This window comes from Eretmochelys imbricata, chromosome 2 (assembly GCF_965152235.1).
Source record: "Eretmochelys imbricata isolate rEreImb1 chromosome 2, rEreImb1.hap1, whole genome shotgun sequence".
Lineage (NCBI taxonomy): Eukaryota > Metazoa > Chordata > Testudines > Cheloniidae > Eretmochelys > Eretmochelys imbricata.
The window spans coordinates 14,861,544-14,886,788 of record NC_135573.1 but is presented as its reverse complement, the minus strand read 5'-3'; the positions used below and the strand labels follow the sequence as shown (position 1 = coordinate 14,886,788).

General features: G+C 45.9%; 1 protein-coding gene across 2 annotated transcripts in view; it reads right to left on the bottom strand.

Moving 5' to 3' along the window:
• Window positions 1–7,072, bottom strand: part of ZFAT (zinc finger and AT-hook domain containing) — a 140,117-nt gene extending 133,045 nt beyond the window's left edge. Inside the window, exon 1 of one of the 2 annotated variants that reach the window (XM_077809760.1) lies at window positions 6,873–7,072. In XM_077809760.1, the coding sequence (XP_077665886.1) occupies window positions 6,873–6,891 (19 nt within the window). In that variant the 5' untranslated portion in view covers window positions 6,892–7,072. Of the gene's footprint in view, window positions 1–5,380; window positions 5,428–6,872 lie in introns of those variants that run through there. The other variant, XM_077809762.1, reaches the window with a different exon arrangement.
• Window positions 7,073–25,245: the final 18,173 nt, after the last annotated feature.

The window sequence follows — 25,245 nt, the reverse complement described above, 5'->3', positions numbered from 1 at the left end:
GTCTTCGTCGGGGACAGACCAGGAATGGAGTCTTAGAACTTTTAGTAAGTAATCTAGCTAGGTATGTGTTAGATTATGATTTCTTTAAATGGCTGAGAAAAGAATTGTGCTGAATAGAATAACTATTTCTGTCTGTGTATCTTTTTTGTAACTTAAGGTTTTGCCTAGAGGGGTTCTCTATGTTTTTGAATATAATTACCCTGTAAGATAGCTACCATCCTGATTTTACAGGGGGGATTTCTTCATTTCTATTTACTTCTATTTTTATTAAAAGTCTTCTTGTAAGAAACTGAATGCTTTTTCATTGTTCTCAGATCCAAGGGTTTGGGTCTGTGGTCACCTATGCAAATTGGTGAGGCTTTTTATCCAACATTTCCCAGGAAAGGGGGGGTGTAAGTGTTGGGAGGATTGTTCATTGTTCTTAAGATCCAAGGGTCTCGGTCTGTAGTCACCTAGGCAAATTGGTGAGGCTTTTTACCAAACCTTGTCCAGGAAGTGGGGTGCAAGGTTTTGGGAAGTATTTTGGGGGGAAGGACGCGTCCAAACAGCTCTTCCCCAGTAACCAGTATTAGTTTGGTGGTGGTAGCGGCCAGTCCAAGGACAACGGGTGGAATATTTTGTACCTTGGGGAAGTTTTGACCTAAGCTGGTAAAGATAAGCTTAGGAGGTTTTTCATGCAGGTCCCCACATCTGTACCCTAGAGTTCAGAGTGGGGGAGGAACCCTGACAGTGGCACTCTGCAACTGGACTCTCCCTACATACTATCAACAAGAGGACAAAAGACTTCTGTTGTTCTGCTCTCCTCCCTGTGAAAGTGAGTCAGGCAAGTGGACTCCTCCCATCAGCTGAGTTTGCAGCTCAGCTCAGCAGAAGGGGGATAAAACTACAAAGAAAAGGAAGTTGGTATTTGTGTGCTGCTCGGACTCTGTGGGGCAAAATGTTTCTCAGCATAAGAGAAAGATCCCCAGCAGTTTAGCCTGAATTAGCCCTAAAGGACATATAGAATCTGATTATAGCAGCTTTTACTACCTTTTTAAATGTAAGATTGCAACTCATTTGTGTATCTATGTTTACCTGTTTTAACTTTCTAAATAATTCTCTGGTTTCCTTTTCCTATTTAATAAATCTTTATATAGTTTATTATAGGATTGGCTACAAGTGTTGTGTTTGGGGTAAGATCTAAGGTGCAACTGACTTGGGGTGCATGACTGGTCCTTTGGGACTGGGAGTAGCCTGACTATTTCTCTTATTCTTGGTGTAAGAGACCATCTATCACAAAGGTACGCTCATGTGGGTGGCAAGATAGATTGGAGTACCCAAGGGGACTGTCTGTGACTCTATATTAAGACTGTTATCGTGCCTGAGGAGCTCACACTTGATAATTGGTTGGGAACATCTCAGGCCTTGTCTACACTAGAGTTTTGTTGACAAAATGTATGCCGCTTTAATTAAACCGCTGTTGCATGTCCACACTATGTTCCTTGTGTAAGCAGAGCGCATCCACACTAGCAGCTCTTGGATTGACACAAAGAGCAGTGCACTGTGGGTAGCTATCCCACCATGCAGCTGGCTGCAGGGTTCTTTGGAAAGGGTTTGCAATGCCTCATGCGCCAGGTACAGCGTCACATGATGCAGGTTTCTCAATCCCATCGTTCCATGGGCATCCTACTAGATTGCCAGCTGCTTTTCAACTGAAGTGTGGAGGGAGGAAAGGAGTGTGTGTGTGTGTGTGTGTGTGTGGATTGGGAGGGAAGACACAGAAACAGAGTATGTATTGGAGAAGCATGAGAGAGATTGTAGTGGGGCGAGAGCGTATGTGAGAAAGACAGTGGGTCAGCATGCTGTCTCTAAGTTCAGACAGCAGCCTAGGCAACCAAGCCTGGGGGAAGGGAACACCCCTCACATCATCCCCTGGCTCTGCACTGCGCAGCAGTCTCTCCCACCTGTCACTCCTGCAGCAACAGTCTGCTCTGCCTGCCTGCTGATTCCATACTGATGGTTCTGTGATTCCCTCCGAGTTCTCCCACAGCCTTCTCAGCCACCATAACCGGCATCTTCAGCACCGCTGAGAGCTCTCCATGCTGAGGAATGTCAAAGCTTACTGGAGCTTTGAAAGGTGAGGGGTGCATGCCTGCAGGGCAGCCAAGTTCAAAACAGTGAGCAGAGCAGTCACGGTGGTGGGCATTGTGGGATACTAGGGGAGGCCAGTTATGTCGACATAACTAACAGCAGCATCTACACTGATGCTTTGTCACTTTAACTTTGCTGCAGAAAGCTCTATGCCTCTTCTAAAGGTGGTTTTATTCTGTCGGCAAAACAGCAGAGTTTTGCTGCCAATAGTAGCTTCGTAGTGCGTACACCTCCACTGTTCTGTCAGCAGAAGCTGCCTTCTGATGACAAAACTGTGCAATGTAGACAAGGCCTAAGTATAGAACTCATAACTAATTTGGGGTTTGTGGCCTTGCTCTTAATGTCTACCCTGACGTTGGTGCTCACAGTCTTGAGTCACTGCAGGCAGCGTTACAGGGTTTTCCAGAAAAGGGGGAGAGGGGACTCACACATGAATATAAACAATTTTTTCTTTGGTGTAACTACTTTAGCTCAAACAAGAAGTATCCAAGTTTCATACTAATATTTAACACAGGAGTAACAAGCCAATAATTTTAGTTGAAAATAAAAAAGAACTGAACAATTTTGTGATGTGTTAAGTAAATAGACTTATATTTTGAATGCACATATACGGAATTATAATATATGTAGTATCACATATTATGCTACCCCTTTTCAACTCCGAACGCATTAACAAAAGTGACATAGCAAAAAGGCAGCAAACCATTCTTGGTTTGTCAGAGAGGAGCACTATTTTCTGCATATTTGCAATCTGTATTCAAATATGTGTTACTATGTAGCTGTGGGTTTTGTTGGCTTGCTGCTGAGCCATTGTGTATTCAGGGTATTCCACATAGAAAATAAGCAGGTTAAAATAGATACACAAAGAAAAGTCAGACTTTCTTCAAAATATTGAAATATGCTAATGCACTTATTTTTATACCTTCAGACCATCTGCAGTATTTCATAATCTTGATGAAATGCAACTAATTGTGCCAATTGCATTTTTCCATCCTTCAAAAAAGGAGCTTGGAACAACTATGATTTTCAGTTACCCATACATTTGCCTCAAGAGCAGACACTTAGCCAAACATTTGATCTTCAGGCCTTTCCTCCCCACAACCACCCATTAACACTTTAGAGTTATAAGTTGAGGGAAAATACTGGAATTAACTAATTTTAGTTCTCTTTCTTTGGTGTGGTGAAAATCATCATTTCATTCTTTCTAATCAGTAAGCTCCGCACAAGTAAAGCTTCAGCAAGAAGTTTAAAGATGCTACGCATCCTGTAGGACACTAAACGGTGCCATATTTCCTATTGATTCTTACAAAAGCCTTGTCTACATTACATTTACATTGGGAGTCCTAGGGCTTATCTACACACGGACTCTCAGGAAAATTATAAACGAACCAACTAAAGGTACAAAAAGTCCTAGATGCTCTCACTTGAAGTGACCTTAGCTCACTGTGGCTTAATCCTCCTTGGAATGTGGGAGACCTGAGAGGAGGTGGTGAGGTGTCTGGGTCAGAGAAAGTGAAAATGATTCTATAACCCAGTGATTAACATGCTCACCTGGGATATCTAGGTTCCAATCCCTGCTGCAATCAATGTTTTATACAAAGTGGAACAGTTTCAACAGGAGGAACAAAGAAAAACCCATAGATACCTTGTAGCCCAATAGTTAGTACATTCTCTCTCATATAAAAAAAAAAAAAACCCCTAAAAAACATTCTGCCTGAACTATACAGACTTCAGAACTGGATGAAAAAAAAATATTTAATTACTTGTTTAGTCTAGACAGGATGACTCAAGTCTAAAAACTCCAATGCCACATCTCAAAATCAGCAATACAATACACCTTGTCACCAAGAAATTTAAACAATGAAAAACTTATGTGGCCTATTCATCACATACAGAAAGTGAGGCTTTTGCCTGTCAAGATGGCAAAGCAAATTGATACTTAGTACTTGCTTTCATCTGACCATGAAACAATTTAGGTAGGAATCAAATGTAGCAAACATTCTTTTAAAAATGGCTGAAATCGACACAAGTGACAAAATTCATACAAGAAAATCAAGTCTGTATGCACACTGCTACAGTTTAAAGAGATCCATTTACTTATCAAGGGACATAACCAACAGTTAAGTTCTTAGTATATAGGATAGTGGATTATAATGTTGGTAGAGATCCTATTGTTACAACAACTGGCTAAAAGAGCCTACAAAATATCTACACTAGGATATAAATATCTGGTTTATACTATATGTACCTTTTCTCATATAATTTTTTAAGAACATGCACCATCTAACTAAATGTTCTACAAGGTTATAGTTATCTTACATTCATAGACAACAAAAGTTATATTCCATGTTCTAGTAGCAACCTCTTGTGGTCAAACACAGGTGCTGCATTCTACACTTTAGGGACCCTATCCTGCAAGGTACTGCCTTCTGAAGCAAAATACACTGAAGACGCTCATAAGAAAATAAACCAACATCCTCAAAACTGGCCACTGATTTTTGGCTACCCTACTTGAGATGCCTTGAACCTGACTTTTTGAAGTGCAGAGTATCCATAATTCTACCTGAAATCACCTGGAACTGTAGGAATTCTGCACAACAGTTGTCTGAAAGTCAAGTTCAAGGCACCCAAACACGCTTGAACTGCGATCATAATGCAGGGCATATCTCCAATTTTAATCTATGCCCTCACGTAACATTATGTAGATTGATTCTGCTATTTGCACAAGATAGCCATAATATGCTTTTTTATAGACATTTGAAATACAAAAAATGACACCAGTTCAGTACACATTAGCAGGACATTTTATAGTTATTCCCCTTTGTAAGTTATTTTCACACATGAACGTTAGAAACTACTTTTTGCTTTTTTCTGGCACCCTTCTAAGCAGTTTAGACCGGGGTGGGCAAACTTTGTGGCCCCAGAGCCACATCTGGATTGGGAAACTGTATGCAGGGCCATAAACGTAGGGCTGGGGTAGGGGGTTAGGGTGCGGGAGGAAGTGTGGAGTGTGGGAGGGGGTGCCATGTGCAGGAGGGGGCTCAGAGCAGGGGGATGGGGTGCAGGAGGGGTGCGGCGGGGGCTCAAGGCAGGGGGTGGGGGTGCGGAGTGCAGGAGGGGGCTCAAGGCAGGGGGTTGGGGTGCAGAAGGGGTGTGGCGGGGGCTCAAGGCAGGGGGTTAGGGAGCTCAGGGCAGGGGGTTGGGATGCAGGAGGGGTTTGGGGTGCGGGCTCCGGCCAGGCACTGCTTACCTTGAGTGGCTCCAGGGTGGCAGCAGCACACAGCGGGGCTAATACAGGCTCCCTTCCTGCCCTGGCCCCATGCCACTCCAGAAGCCAGCATGTCTGGCACTGGCTCCTGGGGGTGGGCTGGGGCAGATGGCTCCGCCACGCGCTGCCTTCATCTGCGGGTACCATTCCCGAAGATCCCATTGGCCACGGTTCCCCGTTCCTGGCCAATGGGAGTGGGGGGGGGGGTGCTTTCAGGCAAGGGCAGCGCACGGAGCCCTCTGCCCCCCCTCCCCCAGGGGCCACTGGGATGTGGTACCAGCTGCAGCGCGGGGCCAGGGAGGCTGCCTTAGCCCCGCTGTGCCATGGGGCTGGCAATCCCGGGGGGCCAGACTGAAAGCCCTGACGGGCCAGATCTGGTCCATGGGCCCTAGTTTGCACTCCCCTGGTTCAGACCACTGGCTTTGGTAGATACGGGTACCCTTACGAATCTCAATGTAAGCAATGCTGGGCCGTCTCTAAAATACTTCTAGCAACACAGAAGCTTCGTTATAGAGAGAGATTTAGCAGCACTTCTTCCTTAAGAGTAAATTATATGCCAAAAAACCCTCCTGGGCCACCTGAGTCCGTCCGCCCCTTCCCACCATATGGCGGGGCACACAATACCGTGGGGAGGAGCGGAGGGACTCCTGGCCACCATCTCCAGGCAGCAGGGAAGTACTCAGCACCCCACTCCACCCAGCCTTCCTGCCCCAGCTCGCTCCGACAGGCAGAGGGGGGCGCGGGGGACCCGAAGCCAGGGCTTGGAAGTCACACGCGGGAAAGGCTCGCTCCCCTCCCCACATGGAAGGGATTCCCCCGGCCCATATGTGGACTTCCCAGCGCAGAAAGAAGCCCCACCCGGCCTGGGGGCGGGCCTTCCCCCGGCCCCTGCCTGGGAAAGGCAAAGGCCCCAGTGCCGCGGCAGGGGCCGGTCCTTTCCCGCCCCAAAGAGGGGCACGGGGAGGGGGTGCAGGGAGACTCTCTTCCTGCCCCTCTCCATCCGTCGTCCCCCCCCCGCCCCAAAACGGGGGAAAAACCTCCCGCGGCGAGCAGGCCCGTCGGTCACCCCAAAGGCTCTGGCGCGGAGGGGCGGGATCGGGGGCTCGGAGCAGGAGGTCAGCTGACTAGCGGGGGGCAGGAGCAGGCTGAGGGGGGCCTGGTGAGCAGCAGCTCCCCCAAGGGTTAATTGGTTCTGGGGGGCCGGTTTCCCTCCCCAGCTGCCGTGAGGCCGGCCCAGAGGGTGGGGGGGAGGGGACTGGAGGAGTTCCGGGGGGGGTCGTTGGCTGAGGAAAGAGGGGCCATGCGGGCGCTGGGAATAAGACGTGCGGGAACTACTTCATACGCGGATAGATCATAAAATAAACGGCTACCAGACGGGACTACTTTTTATGCTTCCCCCTCCCCAGGATAGAATCCCTCCGCGCACCTTCCCCTCCCCCACTGCTCACATTTAGACCCGGGCCGCCCCGCTCACCTGCAGCCGGAGCCTCCATAGTCGGTCGCGGGAGGGGGGTAGTAGTGAAATAAGGCCACGGTGGGTTTTTTTAAAGCACTTCCGTCCCAGTGGACGAGGCCACCCGGGCGACCCGCGGGCTTCCCCGCTCCTTGTGAAATTATTATTTTTAATGGGGGGTCAGAAAAGCGAGGTGGCGGATTATGGCGAATCTGCCGCGTCCGACACGGCGGCTTCTTGCTCAGCGACGTCGCATGGAGAACGCGAGGGGAGGGGGGAAGGTGGGGAGGGACTAGGGGGAGGCGCGCGCCGTCCAACCGCTGGCGTCCGAGTTGTCGTTGAGTGGCGCGTGCGCGACTCTTTCCTGCCTTGGGCCTTGACGGCTCGCTCCTCCTTTCTCGTGCAGCGCCGGGGCGCCGCGTGGCCGTCACAGCCGGGCGCCGCGGGGAGGCTGCAGCCCTAGCTGGGGACAGTCAGGGTCCCAGCCGCCCTGACTGCGCAATAAAACGGCGGGCTCTCCGGCCCTTTCTCTCAGGCTCTGGGGCTGCAGGAGCGGAAAAAGCCCCGGGGAGGAGGGAGCCTCGCGTTCACTGTGTACCTGTGGGGAGGCTGGGGAGGGGTGAAGCTGGCCCTGCCTCAGTTTCCCTCCCTGTCAGTAGCGACAGGAGAGAACTCGGGCAGCGGTGCCCGTCAGAGGGTGCCCGCATTGCAGTGGGAGGTATGATTGCGACCTCCCTGCGCCCGCCTGTGCTAGCTTTAATCTAGCTCGCTTGCTAAATATCCCGGTGAAGGGTTCCTGGGTGGGCGGGTACAGCCTGTACCGCCGTGGGTAGCTGGGCGGGCTAGGTTACAGCCCGCACAGGCATTCCCAGGCTGCAGTCACACCTCCCGGTGCAGTGTAGACGTCCTCCGAGACGCTGCTTCCCTTTCCCTCATACTGAGGTAGGGGAGGCTGGGGAAGTGCTGGAGCCCCCCTTTGTAACAGAAGGGAGCCGGGAGTAAGGCAAGGTTGCGGCTCTCTCTCCTGGGGCTGGAATCTGATCTTCAGGTCACGCCACAAAGTTCGTCTCTGCTCATTTTCTGGGGGAGGTGGTGTTTGTAGTAGTAAGATGTTGCTTGAATTTGATTCTTGTTGTAGTTCGTGAGTTTTGAGGAAGCTGCTGGCTCTCAAATGTTGTACTTTTAAAATGATGTTAACGGCACCTTGGCGCTCAGGTAGGAACTTCTTTTTTTCTGTAGACTTAAATAGAGAAATGGTAAAGTTAGGTATATAACTGTGGATTCTTTTGCCTCAACTAAAATTCCCTGAGTTTCAGAGGCACTGAGCATCCATAGCTAACATCTTCATGTTAATTTATTAGCTTGTGACTCAGGAGATAGAGGTTCAGTTCCCTGCTGTACCACATACTTCCTGTGTGACCCTGGGCAAATCACTTAGCCTCTCTTTTAGATAATGTTCAAAACAGTTGTAGGTACATGTAATAAAATGTTCTCTATAAGGACCAGATTAATAATACTTAGCATCTGTAGTGCTTACCCTTTATTTTCAAAGTACTGTACGTATATTAAGTATTTATTCCTAACTATATTAAATGCAATATTACTCTTTCTCGATTGGCACCGTAATGCTGAGGAGGGAGGGAATGCCAGTGGGGCTTCCCACTCTCCATCCACTGTCTGTCTTTACCCCCTATGTCTTTGTGGATCCCAGTCTTGTGTGGAGCCCTATATACAGTGCTACAAATGAGGACAGTGCTATGGAGGAAGCTGAGACCCAATTTTGTGAGAGAGGATTGTGTGTAAAAGTTCCCCCCAGTGCATGAATCTGGGGGATGGATCTTACATGGGATTCAGTTATGGTGCTGCAGAATCTTTAATTGTTCTCCACATCCCTCTCTCCCCCAACCTCTTAATTTTTTGTAAGAGAATAACACAGAGTTAAAATAATACTACATTTTAGAACAAATAAGTTGTCAATCAGGAGAAAGCGTGTGCTTTCTATAGGACAGGTGACACTTATGAACACAGACCCTGATTTCTGCAGTGGGTCGTCAGTGGGACTTTCTGTGAGCTACAAGGATCTACCTGCACAGAGCTCATTGTAGGAGCTAGGCCTCAGGCTCCAACAAAATACATAAGCATGTTCTCAAATCCATTCTTTTTTAGCAAAGCACTTAAGGTTACTGTCATTTCAGTCTTTTATTATAAACTCATAGGAATCTGTACCAATCCATATTACTTTACTAGAATTATCTTGTCAGGTTCTTTCATCGTAAGCAGAAGAAATCAAAAATAATTATTAGCATTGACGTAATTACTTTTCATTGAATATCCTGAAATATATCTATGATTATTTTCCAGAAAAACTGTACTGTTTTGGTTTGATTTGAATCTGAAAGTCACTACTAGGCAATGGACCTGAAAAAGCTTGCCTCCTGCTGTTGGTTTTTTCTTACAAAAACAAAGAAAGCACTATTGATTAGTTGATGGAATGGTTGGTTCATAATATTTTTGTGAATACTATCGATAATACAGCAAGGACAGCTTTTTTTAAGGGAGCTATTTGAATTTGGTTTCAAATTTGACTATTGAAAGTTCAGGTTTCAGAGTAGCAGCCATGTTAGTCTGTATGCACAAAAAGCAAAGCACCTTAGAGACAAACAAATGGTTCCCTTAACCCACCCAGCAATATTGTTAATCTATCCAACTATACTCTTAGCCCAGCAGAAGAATCTTTCCTATCTCGGGGCCTCTCCTTCTGCCCCTCCACCGCCACAAACATGATACAGTTCTGTGGTGACCTAGAATCCTATTTTCAATGTCTCTGACTCAAGGAATATATCCAACACACCTCTGAACAACATACTAACCCACAGAGACCTTCCTACCAACACTACAAAAAGAAGGATTCTGGGTGGACTCCTCCTGAAGGTCGAAACAACAGACTGGACTTCTACATGGAGTGCTTCTGCCGATGTGCATGGGCTGAAATTGTAGAAGAGCAACATCACTTGCCCCATAGCCTCAGCTGTGCAGAACACAATGCCATCCACAGCCTCAGAAACAATTCTGACATCATAATCAAAAAGGCTGATAAAAGGAGGTGCTGTCGTCATCATGAATAGGTCGGAATATGAACAAGAGGCTGCTAGGCAGCTCTCCAACACCACTTTCTACAAGCCATTACCCTCTGATCCCACTGAGGGTTACCAAAAGAAACTACACCATCTGCTCAAGAAACTCCCTGGAAAAGCACAAGAACAAATCCGCACAGACACACCCCTAGAACCCTGACCAGGGGTATTCTATCTGCTACCCAAGATCCATAAACCTGGAAATCCTGGACGCCCCATCATCTCAGGCATTGGCACCCTGACAGCAGGATTGTCTGGCTATGTAGACTCCCTCCTCAGGCCCTACGCTACCAGCACTCCCAGCTACCTTCAAGACACCACTGACTTCCTGAGGAAACTACAGTCCATCGGTGATCTTCCTGAAAACACCATCCTGGCCACTATGGATGTAGAAGCCCTCTACACCAACATTCCACACAATGGTGGACTACAAGCCGTCAGGAACACTATCACCGATTAATGTCACGGCAAACCTGGTGGCTGAACTTTTTGACTTTGTCCTCACCCATAACTATTTCACATTTGGGGACAATGTATACCGTCAAATCAGCAGCACTACTATGGGTACCCTCATGGCCTCACAGTATGCCAACATTTTTATGGCTGACTTAGAACAACGCTTCCTCAGCTCTCGTCCCCTAATGCCCCTACTCCACTTGCACTACACTGATGACATTTTCATCATCTGGACCCATGGAAAAGAAGCCCTTGAGGAATTCCACCATGATTTCAACAATTTCCATCCCACCATCAACCTCAGCCTGGACCAGTCCACACAAGACATACACTTCCTGGACACTACGGTGCTAATAAGCGATGGTCACAGAAACACCACCCTATCCCAGAAACCTACTGACCACTATACTTATCTGCATGCCTCTAGCTTTCATCCAGACCACACCACACGATCCATTGTCTACAGCCAAGCCCTAAGATACAACTGCATGTGCCCCAACCCCTCGGACAGAGACAAACACCTACAAGATCTCTATCAAGCATTCTTACAACTTCAATACCCACCTGCTGAAGTGAAGAAACAGATTGAAGGGAGCCAGAAGAGTACCCAGAAGTCACCTACTACAGGGCAGGCCCAACAAAGAAAATACCAGAACGCCACTAGCCATCTCCTTCAGCCCCCAACTAAAACCTCTCCAATGCATCATCAAGGATCTACAACCTATCCTGAAGGACAACCCATCACTCCCACAAATCTTGGGAGACAGGCCAGTCCTTGCCTCCAGACAGCCCCCCAACCTGAAGCAAATACTCACCAGCAACCACACAACAGAACCACTAACCCAGGAACCTATCCTTGCAACAAAGCCCGTTGTCAACTATGTCCTCATATCTATTCAGGGGACGCCATCATAGGGCCTAATCACATCAGCCACACTATCAGAGGCTCGTTCACCTGCCCGTCTACCAATGTGATATATGCCATCGTGCTAGCAATGCCCCTTTGGCATGTACATTGGCCAAACTGGACAGTCTCTATGTAAAAGAATAAATGGACACAAATCAGACGTCATGAATTATAACACTCAAAAACCAGTCGGAGAACACTTCAATCTCTCTGGTCACTCAATTTCAGACCTAAAAGTGGCAATTCTTCAACAAAAAAACTTCAGAAACAGACTCCAGTGAGAGACTGCTGAATTGGAATTAATTTGCAAACTGGATACAATTATCTTAGGCTTGAATAAAGACTGGGAGGGGATGTGTCATTATACAAAGTAAAACTATTTATTTACCCCCCTACTGTTCTTGTCTCAACTGCTGGAAATGGCTCACCTTGATTATCACTACAAAAGGTCCGTCTCCGTCTCCCCCCCCCCCCCCCCCAGCGCTCTCCTGCTGGTAATAGCTCACCTTTCCTGATCACTCTTGTTACAGTCTGTATGGTAACACCCTGTCATAAATATAAAGGGAAGGGTAAACCCCTTTGAAATCCCTCCTGGCCAGGGGAAAGCTCCTCTCACCTGTAAAGGGTTAAGAAGCTAAAGGTAACCTCGCTGGCACCTGACCAAAATGACCAATGAGGAGACAAGATACTTTCAAAAGCTGGGAGGAGGGAGAGAAACAAAGGGTCTGTGTCTGTCTGTATGCTGGTCTTGGCCAGGGATAGACCAGGAATGGAGTCTTAGAACTTTTAGTAAGTAATCTAGCTAGGTATGTGTTAGATTATGATTTCTTTAAATGGCTGAGAAAAGAATTGTGCTGAATAGAATAACTATTTCTGTCTGTGTATCTTTTTTGTAACTTAAGGTTTTGCCTAGAGGGGTTCTCTATGTTTTTTAATCTAATTACCCTGTAAGATATCTACCATCCTGATTTTACAGGGGGGATTTCTTTATTTCTATTTACTTCTATTTTCTATTAAAAGTTTTCTTGTAAAAAACTGAATGCTTTTTCATTGTTCTCAGATCCAAGGGTTTGGGTCTGTGGTCACCTATGCAAATTGGTGAGGCTTTTTATCCAACATTTCCCAGGAAAGGGGGGGTGCAAGTGTTGGGAGGATTGTTCATTGTTCTTAAGATCCAAGGGTCTGGGTCTGTAGTCACCTAGGCAAATTGGTGAGGCTTTTTACCAAACCTTGTCCAGGAAGTGGGGTGCAGGGTTTTGGGAAGTATTTTGGGGGGAAAGACGCGTCCAAACAGCTCTTCCCCAGTAACCAGTATTAGTTTGGTGGTGGTAGCGGCCATTCCAAGGACCACGGGTGGAATACTTTGTACCTTGGGGAAGTTTTGACCTAAGCTGGTAAAGATAAGCTTAGGAGGTTTTTCATGCAGGTCCCCACATCTGTACCCTAGAGTTCAGAGTGGGGGAGGAACCTTGACATGGTGGCATAGTGGTGGGATTAACCTGAAATCATTTTGAGATCCAGTTGAGATTTTTTGAACTAGAAATACAGATTTTAAAAAGGAATTATTTTTTCCTTTGGAAAGGAAGTCCAGAAAGCAGTTGAAACTGAAAGCAGATTGCTTGGCCACAAAGCAGAGAAAAACAGAGACAAAAGGGGATTATCTTGTGAATTGCAGGTTTTCTTTGCCTGGAGGCAGGGTACTTAACTCCTGCAGGGAAATTCACAGTCTTCCAACCCAGAGGTTTTTTTTTTTCTTTTCTTCCTAAAAGTAAATAGGGGGTGTGTGTTCTACCCATTTGCTTTTTCTTTGGGCTGGGTAAGCAGGTTTCCAAGTAGTTGGAGGTTTTTTGCTTTAAGTTGGGCCCAGAGCAGAGACAAGGGAATTGTCTTTTTCTGTAGGCTGACAATCACTATCAGAGAATAGGTATTCTATTCCAGCACAGCAAAATTTTACAGCCAAGTTTTGTTTGTTTATTTCTAAACCTCGGGTGTAAAGTTAGTTAAAAACAGAGAGGTTAGAATGACCAAATCCTCAGCTCGACTACAGCTGGAATTAGCCAAATTTCAGGCTGAGGAAAGACAAAGGGAACATGAAAGACAGATAGAACTCATGCGGCTGGAGAAGGAGGTACAGGAGGCTGCCCACAAGAGGGAAATGGAGGCAAGGAAGCATGTGGAGGAGGAGAAGGAAAAAGAGAGGAAGCATGTGGAGGAGGAGAAGGAAAAAGAGAGGAAGCATGTGGAGGAGGTGGAGAGGATAAAGGCCCAGCAGAATATACCAACAAACCCTAGCAATCCTTCTCCAGGTACCACTTCCCATCCCAGAAAGTTCCCCACCTACAAGGCAGGTGATGATACTGAGGCCTTCTTAGAAAACTTCGAAAGGGCCTGCCTTGGGTACAACATCCCTACTGACCAATACATGGTAGAGCTGAGGCCGCAGCTCAGTGGACCCTTAGCTGAGGTGGCAGCTGAAATGCCTAAAGAACACATGAACAAGTATGAACTGTTTTAATCCAAGGCGAGAGTCAGAATGGGGATAACACCCGAGCAGTCTCGTCGGAGGTTCAGAGCCCTAAGGTGGAAACCAGACATGTCATTTACCCGACATGGCTACCACATTGTGAAACATTGGGATGCCTGGATATCAGGAGCAAGTGTTGAATCTCCAGTAAATTTGCCCTTCCTAATGCAAATGGAACAATTCTTAGAAGGTGTTCCTGAGGAAATAGAAAGATACATCCTAGATGGGAAACCCAAAACTGTAATCGAGGCAGGAGAGATTGGAGCCAGATGGGTGGAGGTGGCAGAGAAGAAGAAAACTGGTCGCAGTTGGAGCGGAGACCAGAAGGGACCACCCCAGACCACACCCTATTACCGGGGGCCGCCCAAGGCCCCACCTACCTCCCAAAGAACCCTCCAGACCCCTTATCGTCCTGCCACCCCGTTCTCCAGCAACCCTCCTCACCCCAGTGACCCGTCAGCTGGACGATGTTTTAAATGTAACGAGCTGGGGCATGTAAAGGCCAACTGCCCCAAGAACCCCAACAGATTACAGTTCATTGCACCGGAATCACACCAGAGGTCCACAGGCCCAGATACTTCCCAGATACCCTTGGAGCGGAGGGAAACTGTGAGTGTGGGCGGGAAGAAGGTCACCGCGTGGAGGGACACCGGAGCACAAGTGTCAGCTATCCATGCTTCCTTAGTGGACCCCAATTTAATCAACCCAGAGATCCAAGTGACGATTCAACCCTTCAAGTCCAACTCTTTCAATTTGCCTACAGCCAAGTTGCCTGTCCAGTACAAGGGCTGGTCAGGAATGTGGACTTTTGCAGTCTATGATGATTATCCCATCCCCATGCTGTTGGGGGAAGACTTGGCCAATCATGTGAAGCAGGCCAAGAGGGTGGGAACAGTCACCCGCAGCCAGGCTAAACAAGCCGTGAGGCCTAGCTCTGTTCCGGAAACTTCTATCAGGACCCGGTCAGAGGTGATGGACCCGGACCCCAGGCCAATGTCTGCAACAGCAGTAGTGGATCCAGTCCCAGAGACCCAGAACCGGAACCAGCCGAACAACCAACACCAGACCCAGTGTCAGCACTGAATCCAGTACTTGCAACCTCAACACCAGAGGGCCCCACTGAACCTGAACTGGCAGCAGCCGATAACCCTACACAAGAGGCTCAGCCGGAGCCTGAGTCCCAACATAGTGCACCAGCGGAGAGCGGTTCACAGTCAACAGAAACAGCTCCATCCCCTATATCGCTTCCAGAGGGACCAAGCCTAGGTCCACAATCCAATGAGGAACTGATGTCCCCAGCATCAAGGGAACAGTTCCAGACCGAACAGGAAGCAGATGAAAGCCTCCAGAGAGCTTGGACGGCGGCACGGAGCAACCCACCGCCTCTCAGCTCTTCTAATGGATCCAGGTTTGTTGTAGAAAGAGGACTTTTATACAAGGAAACTCTTTCTGGTGGACACCAGGAAGACTGGCATCCTCAGAGACAGTTGGTAGTTCCAACTAAATACCGAGCCAAGCTCTTGAGCTTAGCCCATGATCACCCTAGTGGCCATGCTGGGGTGAACAGGACCAAAGACCGTTTGGGGGGATCATTCCACTGGGAGGGAATGGGCAAGGATGTTTCTACCTATGTCCAGTCTTGTGAGGTGTGCCAAAGAGTGGGAAAACCCCAAGACCAGGTCAAAGCCCCTCTACAGCCACTCCCCATCATTGAAGTTCCATTTCAGCGAGTAGCTGTGGATATTCTGGGTCCTTTTCCTAAAAAGACACCCAGAGGAAAGCAGTACATACTGACTTTCATGGATTTTGCCACCCAATGGCCGGAAGCAGTAGCTCTAAGCAACACCAGGGCTAAAAGTGTGTGCCAGGCACTAGCAGACATTTTTGCCAGGATAGGTTGGCCCTCCGACATCCTCACCGATGCAGGGACTAATTTCCTGGCAGGAACTATGAAAAACCTTTGGGAAGCTCATGGGGTAAATCACTTGGTTGCCACTCCTTACCACCATCAAACAAATGGCATGGTGGAGAAGTTTAATGGAACTTTGGGGGCCATGATACGTAAATTCGTAAATGAGCACTCCAATGATTGGGACCTAGTGTTGCAGCAGTTGCTCTTTGCCTACAGAGCTGTACCACACCCCAGTTTAGGGTTTTCCCCATTTGAACTTGTATATGGCCGTGAGGTTAAGGGGCCATTGCAGTTGGTGAAGCAGCAATGGGAGGGATTTACACCTTCTCCAGGAACTAACATTCTGGACTTTGTAACCAACCTACAAAACACCCTCCGAACCTCTTTAGCCCTTGCTAGAGAAAACTTACAGGATGCTCAAAAAGAGCAAAAAGCCTGGTATGATAAACATGCCAGAGAGCGTTCCTTCAAAGTAGGAGACCAGGTCATGGTCTTAAGGGCGCTCCAGGCCCATAAAATGGAAGCATCGTGGGAAGGGCCATTCACGGTCCAGGAGCGCCTGGGAGCTGTTAATTATCTCATAGCATTCCCCACCTCCAACCGAAAGCCTAAGGTGTACCATATTAATTCTCTAAAGCCCTTTTATTCCAGAGAATTAAAGGTTTGTCAGTTTACAGCCCAGGGAGAAGATGATGCTGAGTGGCCTGAAGGTGTCTACTACGAAGGGAAATGTGGTGGTGGTGTGGAAGAGGTGAACCTCTCCATGACCCTTGGGCGTATGCAGCGACAGCAGATCGAGGAGCTGTGCACTAGCTACGCGCCAATGTTCTCAGCCACCCCAGGACTGACTGAACGGGCATACCACTCCATTGACATAGGTAATGCTCACCCAATTAGGGTCCAACCTTACTGGGTGTCTCCTCAAGCTAAAACTGCTATAGAACGGGAGATCCAGGATATGTTACAGATGGGTGTAATCCGCCCCTCTGAAAGTGCATGGGCATCTCCAGTGGTTCTAGTTCCCAAACCAGATGGGGAAATACGTTTTTGCGTGGACTACCGTAAGCTAAATGCTGTAACTCACCCAGACAACTATCCAATGCCACGCACAGATGAACTATTAGAGAAACTGGGACGGGCCCAGTTCATCTCTACCTTGGACTTAACCAAGGGGTACTGGCAGGTACCGCTAGATGAATCTGCCAAGGAAAGGTCAGCCTTCATCACACATCTCGGGCTGTATGAATTTAATGTACTCCCTTTCGGGCTGCGAAATGCACCTGCCACTTTCCAAAGACTTGTAGATGGTCTCCTAGCGGGATTAGGAGAATATGCAGTCGCCTACCTTGACGACGTGGCCATATTTTCGGATTCCTGGGCAGACCACCTGGAACATCTACACAAAGTCCTTGAGCGCATAAGGGAGGCAGGACTAACTGTTAAGGCTAAGAAGTGTCAAATAGGCCTAAACAGAGTGACTTACCTTGGACACCAGGTGGGTCAAGGGACTATCAGCCCCCTACAGGCCAAAGTGGATGCTATCCAAAAGTGGCTTGTCCCAAAGTCAAAGAAACAGGTTCAATCCTTCTTAGGCTTGGCCGGTTATTACAGACGATTTGTACCGCACTACAGCCAAATCGCTGCCCCACTGACAGACCTAACCAAAAAGAAACAGCCAAATGCTGTTCAGTGGACCGGAAAGTGTCAGAAGGCCTTTAACAAGCTTAAAGCGACACTCATGTCTGACCCTGTACTAAGGGCCCCAGACTTTGACAAACCGTTCCTAGTAACCACAGATGCATCCGAGCATGGTGTGGGAGCAGTTTTAATGCAGAAAGGACCTGATCAAGAATTCCACCCTGTAGTGTTTCTCAGCAAAAAACTGTCTGAGAGGGAAAGCAACTGGTCAGTCACTGAAAAAGAATGTTATGCCATTGTCTACGCTCTGGAAAAGCTACGCCCATATGTTTGGGGACGGCGTTTCCACCTGCAAACCGACCATGCTGCACTGAAGTGGCTTCACACAGTCAAAGAAACTAACAAAAAACTTCTTCGGTGGAGTTTAGCTCTCCAAGATTTTGATTTCGACATCCAACACATCTCAGGAGCTTCTAACAAAGTGGCTGATGCACTCTCCCGTGAAAGTTTCCCAGAATCAACTGGTTAAAATCGTCCTTGAGATGTGGAAAATATTGTTAGTCTTTATGTACTTGGTAGTATATTTAGAGATGCATGTGTCTTATTAACTCTGTTTTTCCTAGAGCTCCAGGAAGAAATCCCAGCCAGTGTTTCACCCTAGCTGAGATTTGGGGGGCGTGTCATAAATATAAAGGGAAGGGTAAACCCCTTTGAAATCCCTCCTGGCCAGGGGAAAGCTCCTCTCACCTGTAAAGGGTTAAGAAGCTAAAGGTAACCTCGCTGGCACCTGACCAAAATGACCAATGAGGAGACAAGATACTTTCAAAAGCTGGGAGGAGGGAGAGAAACAAAGGGTCTGTGTATGTCTGTATGCTGGTCTTGGCCAGGAATAGACCAGGAATGGAGTCTTAGAACTTTTAGTAAGTAATCTAGCTAGGTATGTGTTAGATTATGATTTCTTTAAATGGCTGAGAAAAGAATTGTGCTGAATAGAATAACTATTTCTGTCTGTGTATCTTTTTTGTAACTTAAGGTTTTGCCTAGAGGGGTTCTCTATGTTTTTTAATCTAATTACCCTGTAAGATATCTACCATCCTGATTTTACAGGGGGGATTTCTTTATTTCTATTTACTTCTATTTTCTATTAAAAGTTTTCTTGTAAAAAACTGAATGCTTTTTCATTGTTCTCAGATCCAAGGGTTTGGGTCTGTGGTCACCTATGCAAATTGGTGAGGCTTTTTATCCAACATTTCCCAGGAAAGGGGGGGGTGCAAGTGTTGGGAGGATTGTTCATTGTTCTTAAGATCCAAGGGTCTGGGTCTGTAGTCACCTAGGCAAATTGGTGAGGCTTTTTACCAAACCTTGTCCAGGAAGTGGGGTGCAGGGTTTTGGGAAGTATTTTGGGGGGAAAGACGCGTCCAAACAGCTCTTCCCCAGTAACCAATATTAGTTTGGTGGTGGTAGTGGCCATTCCAAGGACCACGGGTGGAATACTTTGTACCTTGGGGAAGTTTTGACCTAAGCTGGTAAATATAAGCTTAGGAGGTTTTTCATGCAGGTCCCCACATCTGTACCCTAGAGTTCAGAGTGGGGGAGGAACCTTGACACACCCATTGTTTCATGTTCTCTGTGTATATAAAATCTCCCCACTATATTTTCCACTGTATGCATCCGATGAAGTGAGCTGTAACTCATGAAAGCTTATGCTCTAATAAATTTGTTAGTCGTTAAGGTGCCTTTTCTTTTTATTGAAAGTTCATACAGTTAAAAAGAGACATTCAGTTCCTTGTCAATACTGTCAACCCCTTTGTGTTAGCCTTCAAGTGACCGCCGTTTTTTTTTTCACTTGTCTTGACAACTGATTGCAATAAGACTATGTAAACAGGCATCCACTTCAGCTGAAGGGTCCGTACGGAGACTTAAACACATGCTTAACTTTAACCACGCAGTTAATCCCTTTCAATCAAATCTTTGTACGATCGGGGCCTTAGAGCGAAGATATACTCTGAAAAGTGGTTCTGCATTTGTGCCTTAATGACCTTCATGGACAGTTTTCACAGTATACAAGTAAAGGGATGTTTTCTCTGACTGCCAGCTCTGTAAACTTGACCTGTGAATAACAAACTGTGTGCTTCCCTACATGTTTCATAAACATCAGTAGTAAAGATTCTGCTCTTCATATTCTGCCCTGATTTACTCTTATGCCACTAAGTAGGATGGCACAGATGTAAATGATGGCAAAATTTGGCCCTACAGTTGAAACTTAGTTCACAACTCTGGTACATGAAATGGAATTAAGTTGGGCAACTACGGCAAAAATCATTCAGTGAATATTCCGAATTGTAAAGTTACTTACATGTGCAGTATTGAGTTCTTCAAGACGTTTTGTCCCTATGGGCAGAATGTGTACATGCCCATGCGCACTCTACCAGAGATTGTAAAGACGAGCTTCTGAGATTCCGGGCTTGCACAGAGTAACACCTTGTGCTCCCAAGTCAGGGCATATCAGGAGGCATATATCTACTGCCTCTCCAGTTCTTTCTTGACTATGACGCCTGAAAGACTGCAGCAGAGGGGAATGGGAGGTGGCGCACCCGTATGAACAAAACAACTTAAAGAAATCCAGCCACTGTACAGCTGAGTAATCTCCTTTTTGAGTATATGTCCCTATGGGTACTTCAACATAAGAGACTCCAAAGCAGTATCTCAACATGGAGGCATATGCTGTCTGTGTGACTGTCACCGAAGGTAATATCAGCTCTAGACGCGCACGTGAAAGATCTGGCAGTATCCTGCAATATCCTGGCTAAATCTTATGGAATTAAGTTAAATGTCTTTGGGGTCCATTTAATTGAAAATTCAAATATTTGTGTATTGTTGTGGGATTGTATGGAATTTCTCGAGGAGGGAGAAGGCTTAATGCAAATCTCTGGGAAATAAGACTCTCTTGAACCATATAGGAGACACATATGATCGTTTGGGATAACGTGTGAAGTGGAATTCCTAGGAAGTACTGGGGAGGAAGTGATTTCAAACTCCCACCTACGGACTCAATCTTTGAAGCTTCACACGGAAGTGGGGGTGGGAGTGGGGAAGGCTTTTCACCACTGATCGCCAGTTACAGGACAGTTCAAAGACTCTATTCCCCAGACACCAACAGACAAAGAAAGAATTTTTGGATAAATACCTAGCTTTAAACAGGCTCAGGACTTTTTGTTCTGATCCAACAAATGGACAGGCTGTGTGTACATTGAGGGCGCCAATCCTTAGGGTAGAGTTGGAAGGAGGGACGCTGAGCAGAGCCCTCATGCGGATTTGGAGTTGGGGGTGATCTCTGGTAAGCTTATTAGCATGTGTTAAGAAAATAAGAATGGCCATAATGGGTCAGACCAATGGTCCAGCTAGTCCAGTATGCTATCTTCTGACGCTAGCCGGTTCAAGATGCTTTGGGGGCAATGAACAGGGCAATTACAGGTGATCTATTCCCTGTCATCTAGTTAGCATCTGGCAGTCAGAAGCTTATGTTACTGGAGGATTTGAATTCAGTTATATTATACCAATGGTGCTGCCTGAAAACACTGCTTTTAATTTAAAACCTTAACTTTTCATTTCTCTAAACTGGTAACCAAGGTTGTGGCCCGTCCTAAAGGAATTGCCAGGGAAGTAAGCTACCCTTGCTGGCCCTTGAAAGGACACAAGATACAAACCTCCGATCAAGGATAAACAAGTAAGCAGCAAATGTTTGAAAACAAAAATGTTTATTTAGAAATGAGTGGTTACAGTAAAAGAATAGAAATAGATAGAATAATGGTTACAGTTAAGGAGGAACTGAAGCAGTGCAACAAATAAAAAACACACTAATATAATAACTTAGTTAACTCTAGTCTATAGCATATAACAATATCTCAAACATTAATACTGAATACTTAAAACTAAACATCCAGTAAGTGCTGGCTGGGCAGTTACTAGATGGGTAGGGGAAGATCTCATTCAGACCACAGACAGCCAGCTTTATTTACGGACAAAACCCATATGCTCTTGGATAGTAAATAGAAGAAGGTTGAACTTAAAGAATTTTCTTAGAAAATCTCTCTGAACTGTCTCAACAAAAAGGTCCTTCTGCTCTGTCACACTTTGTGAGCGATGGCTGTTGCTACTGGAGACTGCATCAGCTGCTGTGCTGAACGGCTGCCTACTGAGGTAAAGCAGCTCCTCAGGTTGGAGAGACAGAGGCCCGCTTGGTAGCTGCTGCGGGGCCCCCCTGCTGGCTGAGTAGCAGAACAGCCATTGCTTGACACAACCTTGGAGGAGCTGCTGCTGTAGTGACTGCTTTTCAGATAGCTCATGCTTTGCAGGGTTTCATCGATGCTACTGTCGCTGCTTATTGTGTGTCTTCTCCTTCCTAAGTGTCCTGTACCATCTTCTCTCTTCAGGGTCCCCAATCCCGCTACAGGGTTTAGCTGCTGGCTGTTGCCCTTATATACGATTTGGTCCGCTTATCAACATAATTCACTCACTGATTCAGCCAATCAGCTTTCAGAAATTAGCATGTGTACTGCTGTATGATGCTCAGGCTCAACCGATCGGCTTCTAGTAATTAGCGTAATTTCATATTTGCATATGCTAATTGTCACACTCACCAAATGGCGGCGGCTCCTCACCGGAAGTCCCATGTATTCTTATGGGCTATAATATATTCCTGGGGGACGGGGGGGGGTTTCCAGCTGCTCTGTGGATGACCCCTAGCTACTTCCTGTTTGGAAGCCCCATGTATTCCTATGGGCTATAATGTATCACTATGGGATTTTGCTGAGTCATTCCCCACTGAAAGTGGAATTTTCCATTTTGTCACAGGAAGTGAAATTATTACGTCATAGTAATAGACCTGTATGTGTCTTAAAAATGGAATCTTCCAATACATCACGCTATATCTACCATTACTGGATTTTCTAATTTAAACTGCTATTAATTTCTATCTAATTAAATATTTATTCTTAAAACTAATTACTGGTCTAAGCATCTCAAAGGGTCCTGACACGACCACCACTCTGTTTAATTAAGCAAGTTATAATTTTCCAATTTTAAACCCCCTTTTGACGTTTTTCTGCAAACCTCCAATTTAAGGTAATTTGAACAATTTAGGCAAAATCTTTTGTCACACTTAGACACACCTGGAGCATGGGGTTGCATCCCTGCCCATCTTGGCTAATAGCCATTGATGTATCTATCCTCCATGAACTTATCTAATTCTTTTTTTAACCCAATTATACTTTTGGCATTCACAGCATCTCCTGGCAACAAATTACACAATGCACAGTCATCCTCTGGAAAGAAGTATTTCCATATGTTTATTTTAAACCTGGCACCTATTAATTTCATTGGGTTTTTGAGTTATGCAAAGGGGTAAATAATAATTAACGTTCTCCACACCATTCATAACTTCTTAGACATCTACCATATTCTTCCTTTAATTGTCTCTTTTTTAAAATGAACAGTCCCAGTTATCTTAATCTCTCCTCATACGGAAGCTGTTCCATTCCCCTAATTATTTTTGTTGCCCTTCTCTGTATTTTTTCCAGTTCTAAAACATCTTTTGGGATAAGGCGATCAGAACTATATGCTGTATTCAAGGTGTGGGCATACTATGGATTTATATAATGGGATTATGGTATTTTATGTCTTATTAACTATCCTTTTTCCTAATGGTTTCTAACATTGTTAGCTTTTTTTTGACTGTTGATGCATGTTAAGCAGATGTTTTTAGAGAACTTTCCACAATGACTTCAAGATCTTTCTTTAGTGATAACAAAAATGGTGTTTAAATTAATTTTGTATGTATAGTTGGGATTATTTTTTTCCTAACATGCATTACTTGCATTTATCAACATTGCGTTTCACCCACCATTTTTGTCTCCCAGTCCCCCATATCTTTTTAAGTGTTTGCAATCAGCTTTGAATTTAACTATTTTGAATAATTTTGTATCATCTGCAAATTTTGCAACCTAATTTTTCACTCCCTCTTGCAGATCATTTATGAATATGTTGAATAGCACAGGGCCCAGTACGTATTCCTGGGCAATTCTGCTTTTTGCCTCTCTTCATTGTGAAAACTGACCATTTATTCCTGACCTTTATTTCCTATCTTTTAACCACTTACTGATCCATGAGAGGGCCTTCCCTCTTATCTCATGACTGCTTACTTTGCTTAAGACCCTTTGGTGTAGGACTTTGTCAAATTTCTGTGATGGAAAATGCACCAGTGCCGCAGCCTTAATGATTCTTCACATAAACCAGCAAGGGGGAGTAAGATCCCAACCCTTTATAGTCCATAGCTGCCTTGTTGTCTAACATTATCCTTACAGAATGGCCCTCTGTGTTGTAAAGGAAGTGCTGAAACACGTAGTTGACTGGCCTTAGTTCCAGAATATTGAACGCAGAGTCTCCTATGAGGTGCCACAACACAGGGTAAATAGTCCTCACAAATGTGTCCCCTAACTCAGAGAGAAGCATGTGTCATGAGATGTTTTGAAGGTGGTGGACGTGAAAATGGGGTTCCCATACAGACCTGTAGTGGGTCTTAGCACCATCTGAGAGTTGTGTAGGCACAGTGATTTGTTTGGAAAAAACTGTTGAGTTGTACATAGTCATTAGCCATGCCCCAAGACACCTGAGGTGCAGTCTCACATGCGGCATAGTGAATGTGGGGGCTGACTTGTGGTCCTGGAGTTGCAGGCAGATTCTTGCAGTTGTCTGGGAGCTGTGCTGGAGAATAGAGATGAGGCTGGACATATTGGAGAACCCTGTCCTTGGGCAGGTAAGCCCTGTGGTTAGGGAGTATCGCATGGTCCTGATTAAGTTAACTGGCATGAAGACTTTTTTAGATTGATGCACTGGCCCAGAGACTGAAATAGGGTTAGGGCCCTGGTGGTTGCTAACTGTGTCTGTTGGGTAGAGTGACCTCAAAGGACCCAGTCATCCAAATATGGAAAGACTACAATGCCCCATTGACATAGATGAGGACAAACTTTGTAAAGACCCTTGGGACCGTGGAGAGCCCAAAGGAAAGGACACATTACTAGTAGTGTTCTAGCCTACCAGTGGAAATGCAGAGGGATGAATAGCAATATGAAACTAGGTTTCTTGGATGTTAAGGGAAATGAGTCAGTCCCTCGGATGTCCTCTGGATCTACGGATGGGATTATGGTAGCTAACATCACCATTCTGAAGTGCTGCAATAGGACATAGGTGTAGAGTTCCTGAGATCTAATGTTGTCCTCCAGCCACTGTCTCTTTTGGGAACCAGAAAGTATTTGGAGTAGAACTCTCTTCTGATGAATTCGGGGGAACTGGCTCAATTGCCCCCAGATACAGAAGTGATTGGAGCAAGCCTGGGATCCTGCCCTGGAATGGGGAAACTGAGGCATAGGGAGATGAAGTGACTTGTCCCAAGATCGATCAGCAGACCGGTGGCCAACCCAGGAATAGAACTCGGATCACCTGAGTCCCAGTCCAGCGTTCTGCTGATTTAATAGGAGTGTTGTATGAATAAGCGGGTCCACAGTGTTAATATTTTTCAGGCATTTCTGCAGGCAAATAGGTTTGGAGTAGTAATCCTTTTAAAAAATGTGGCTCTCAAGGATACTCGTATTAGAGCTATTGAAAAATCCTGTATTTGTTTATGTCAAAAGGGTGACCTGGAATGAGGAGAGAGCAGTTTCCAAACACAAGTGTGTGAACATCTGAACAAAGACAGTGCTTCAGCAGCTGTGTGTGTGAAAATTTAAAAAGATTATATTCAGTAGTGGAAAGAGACTCATTTTTTT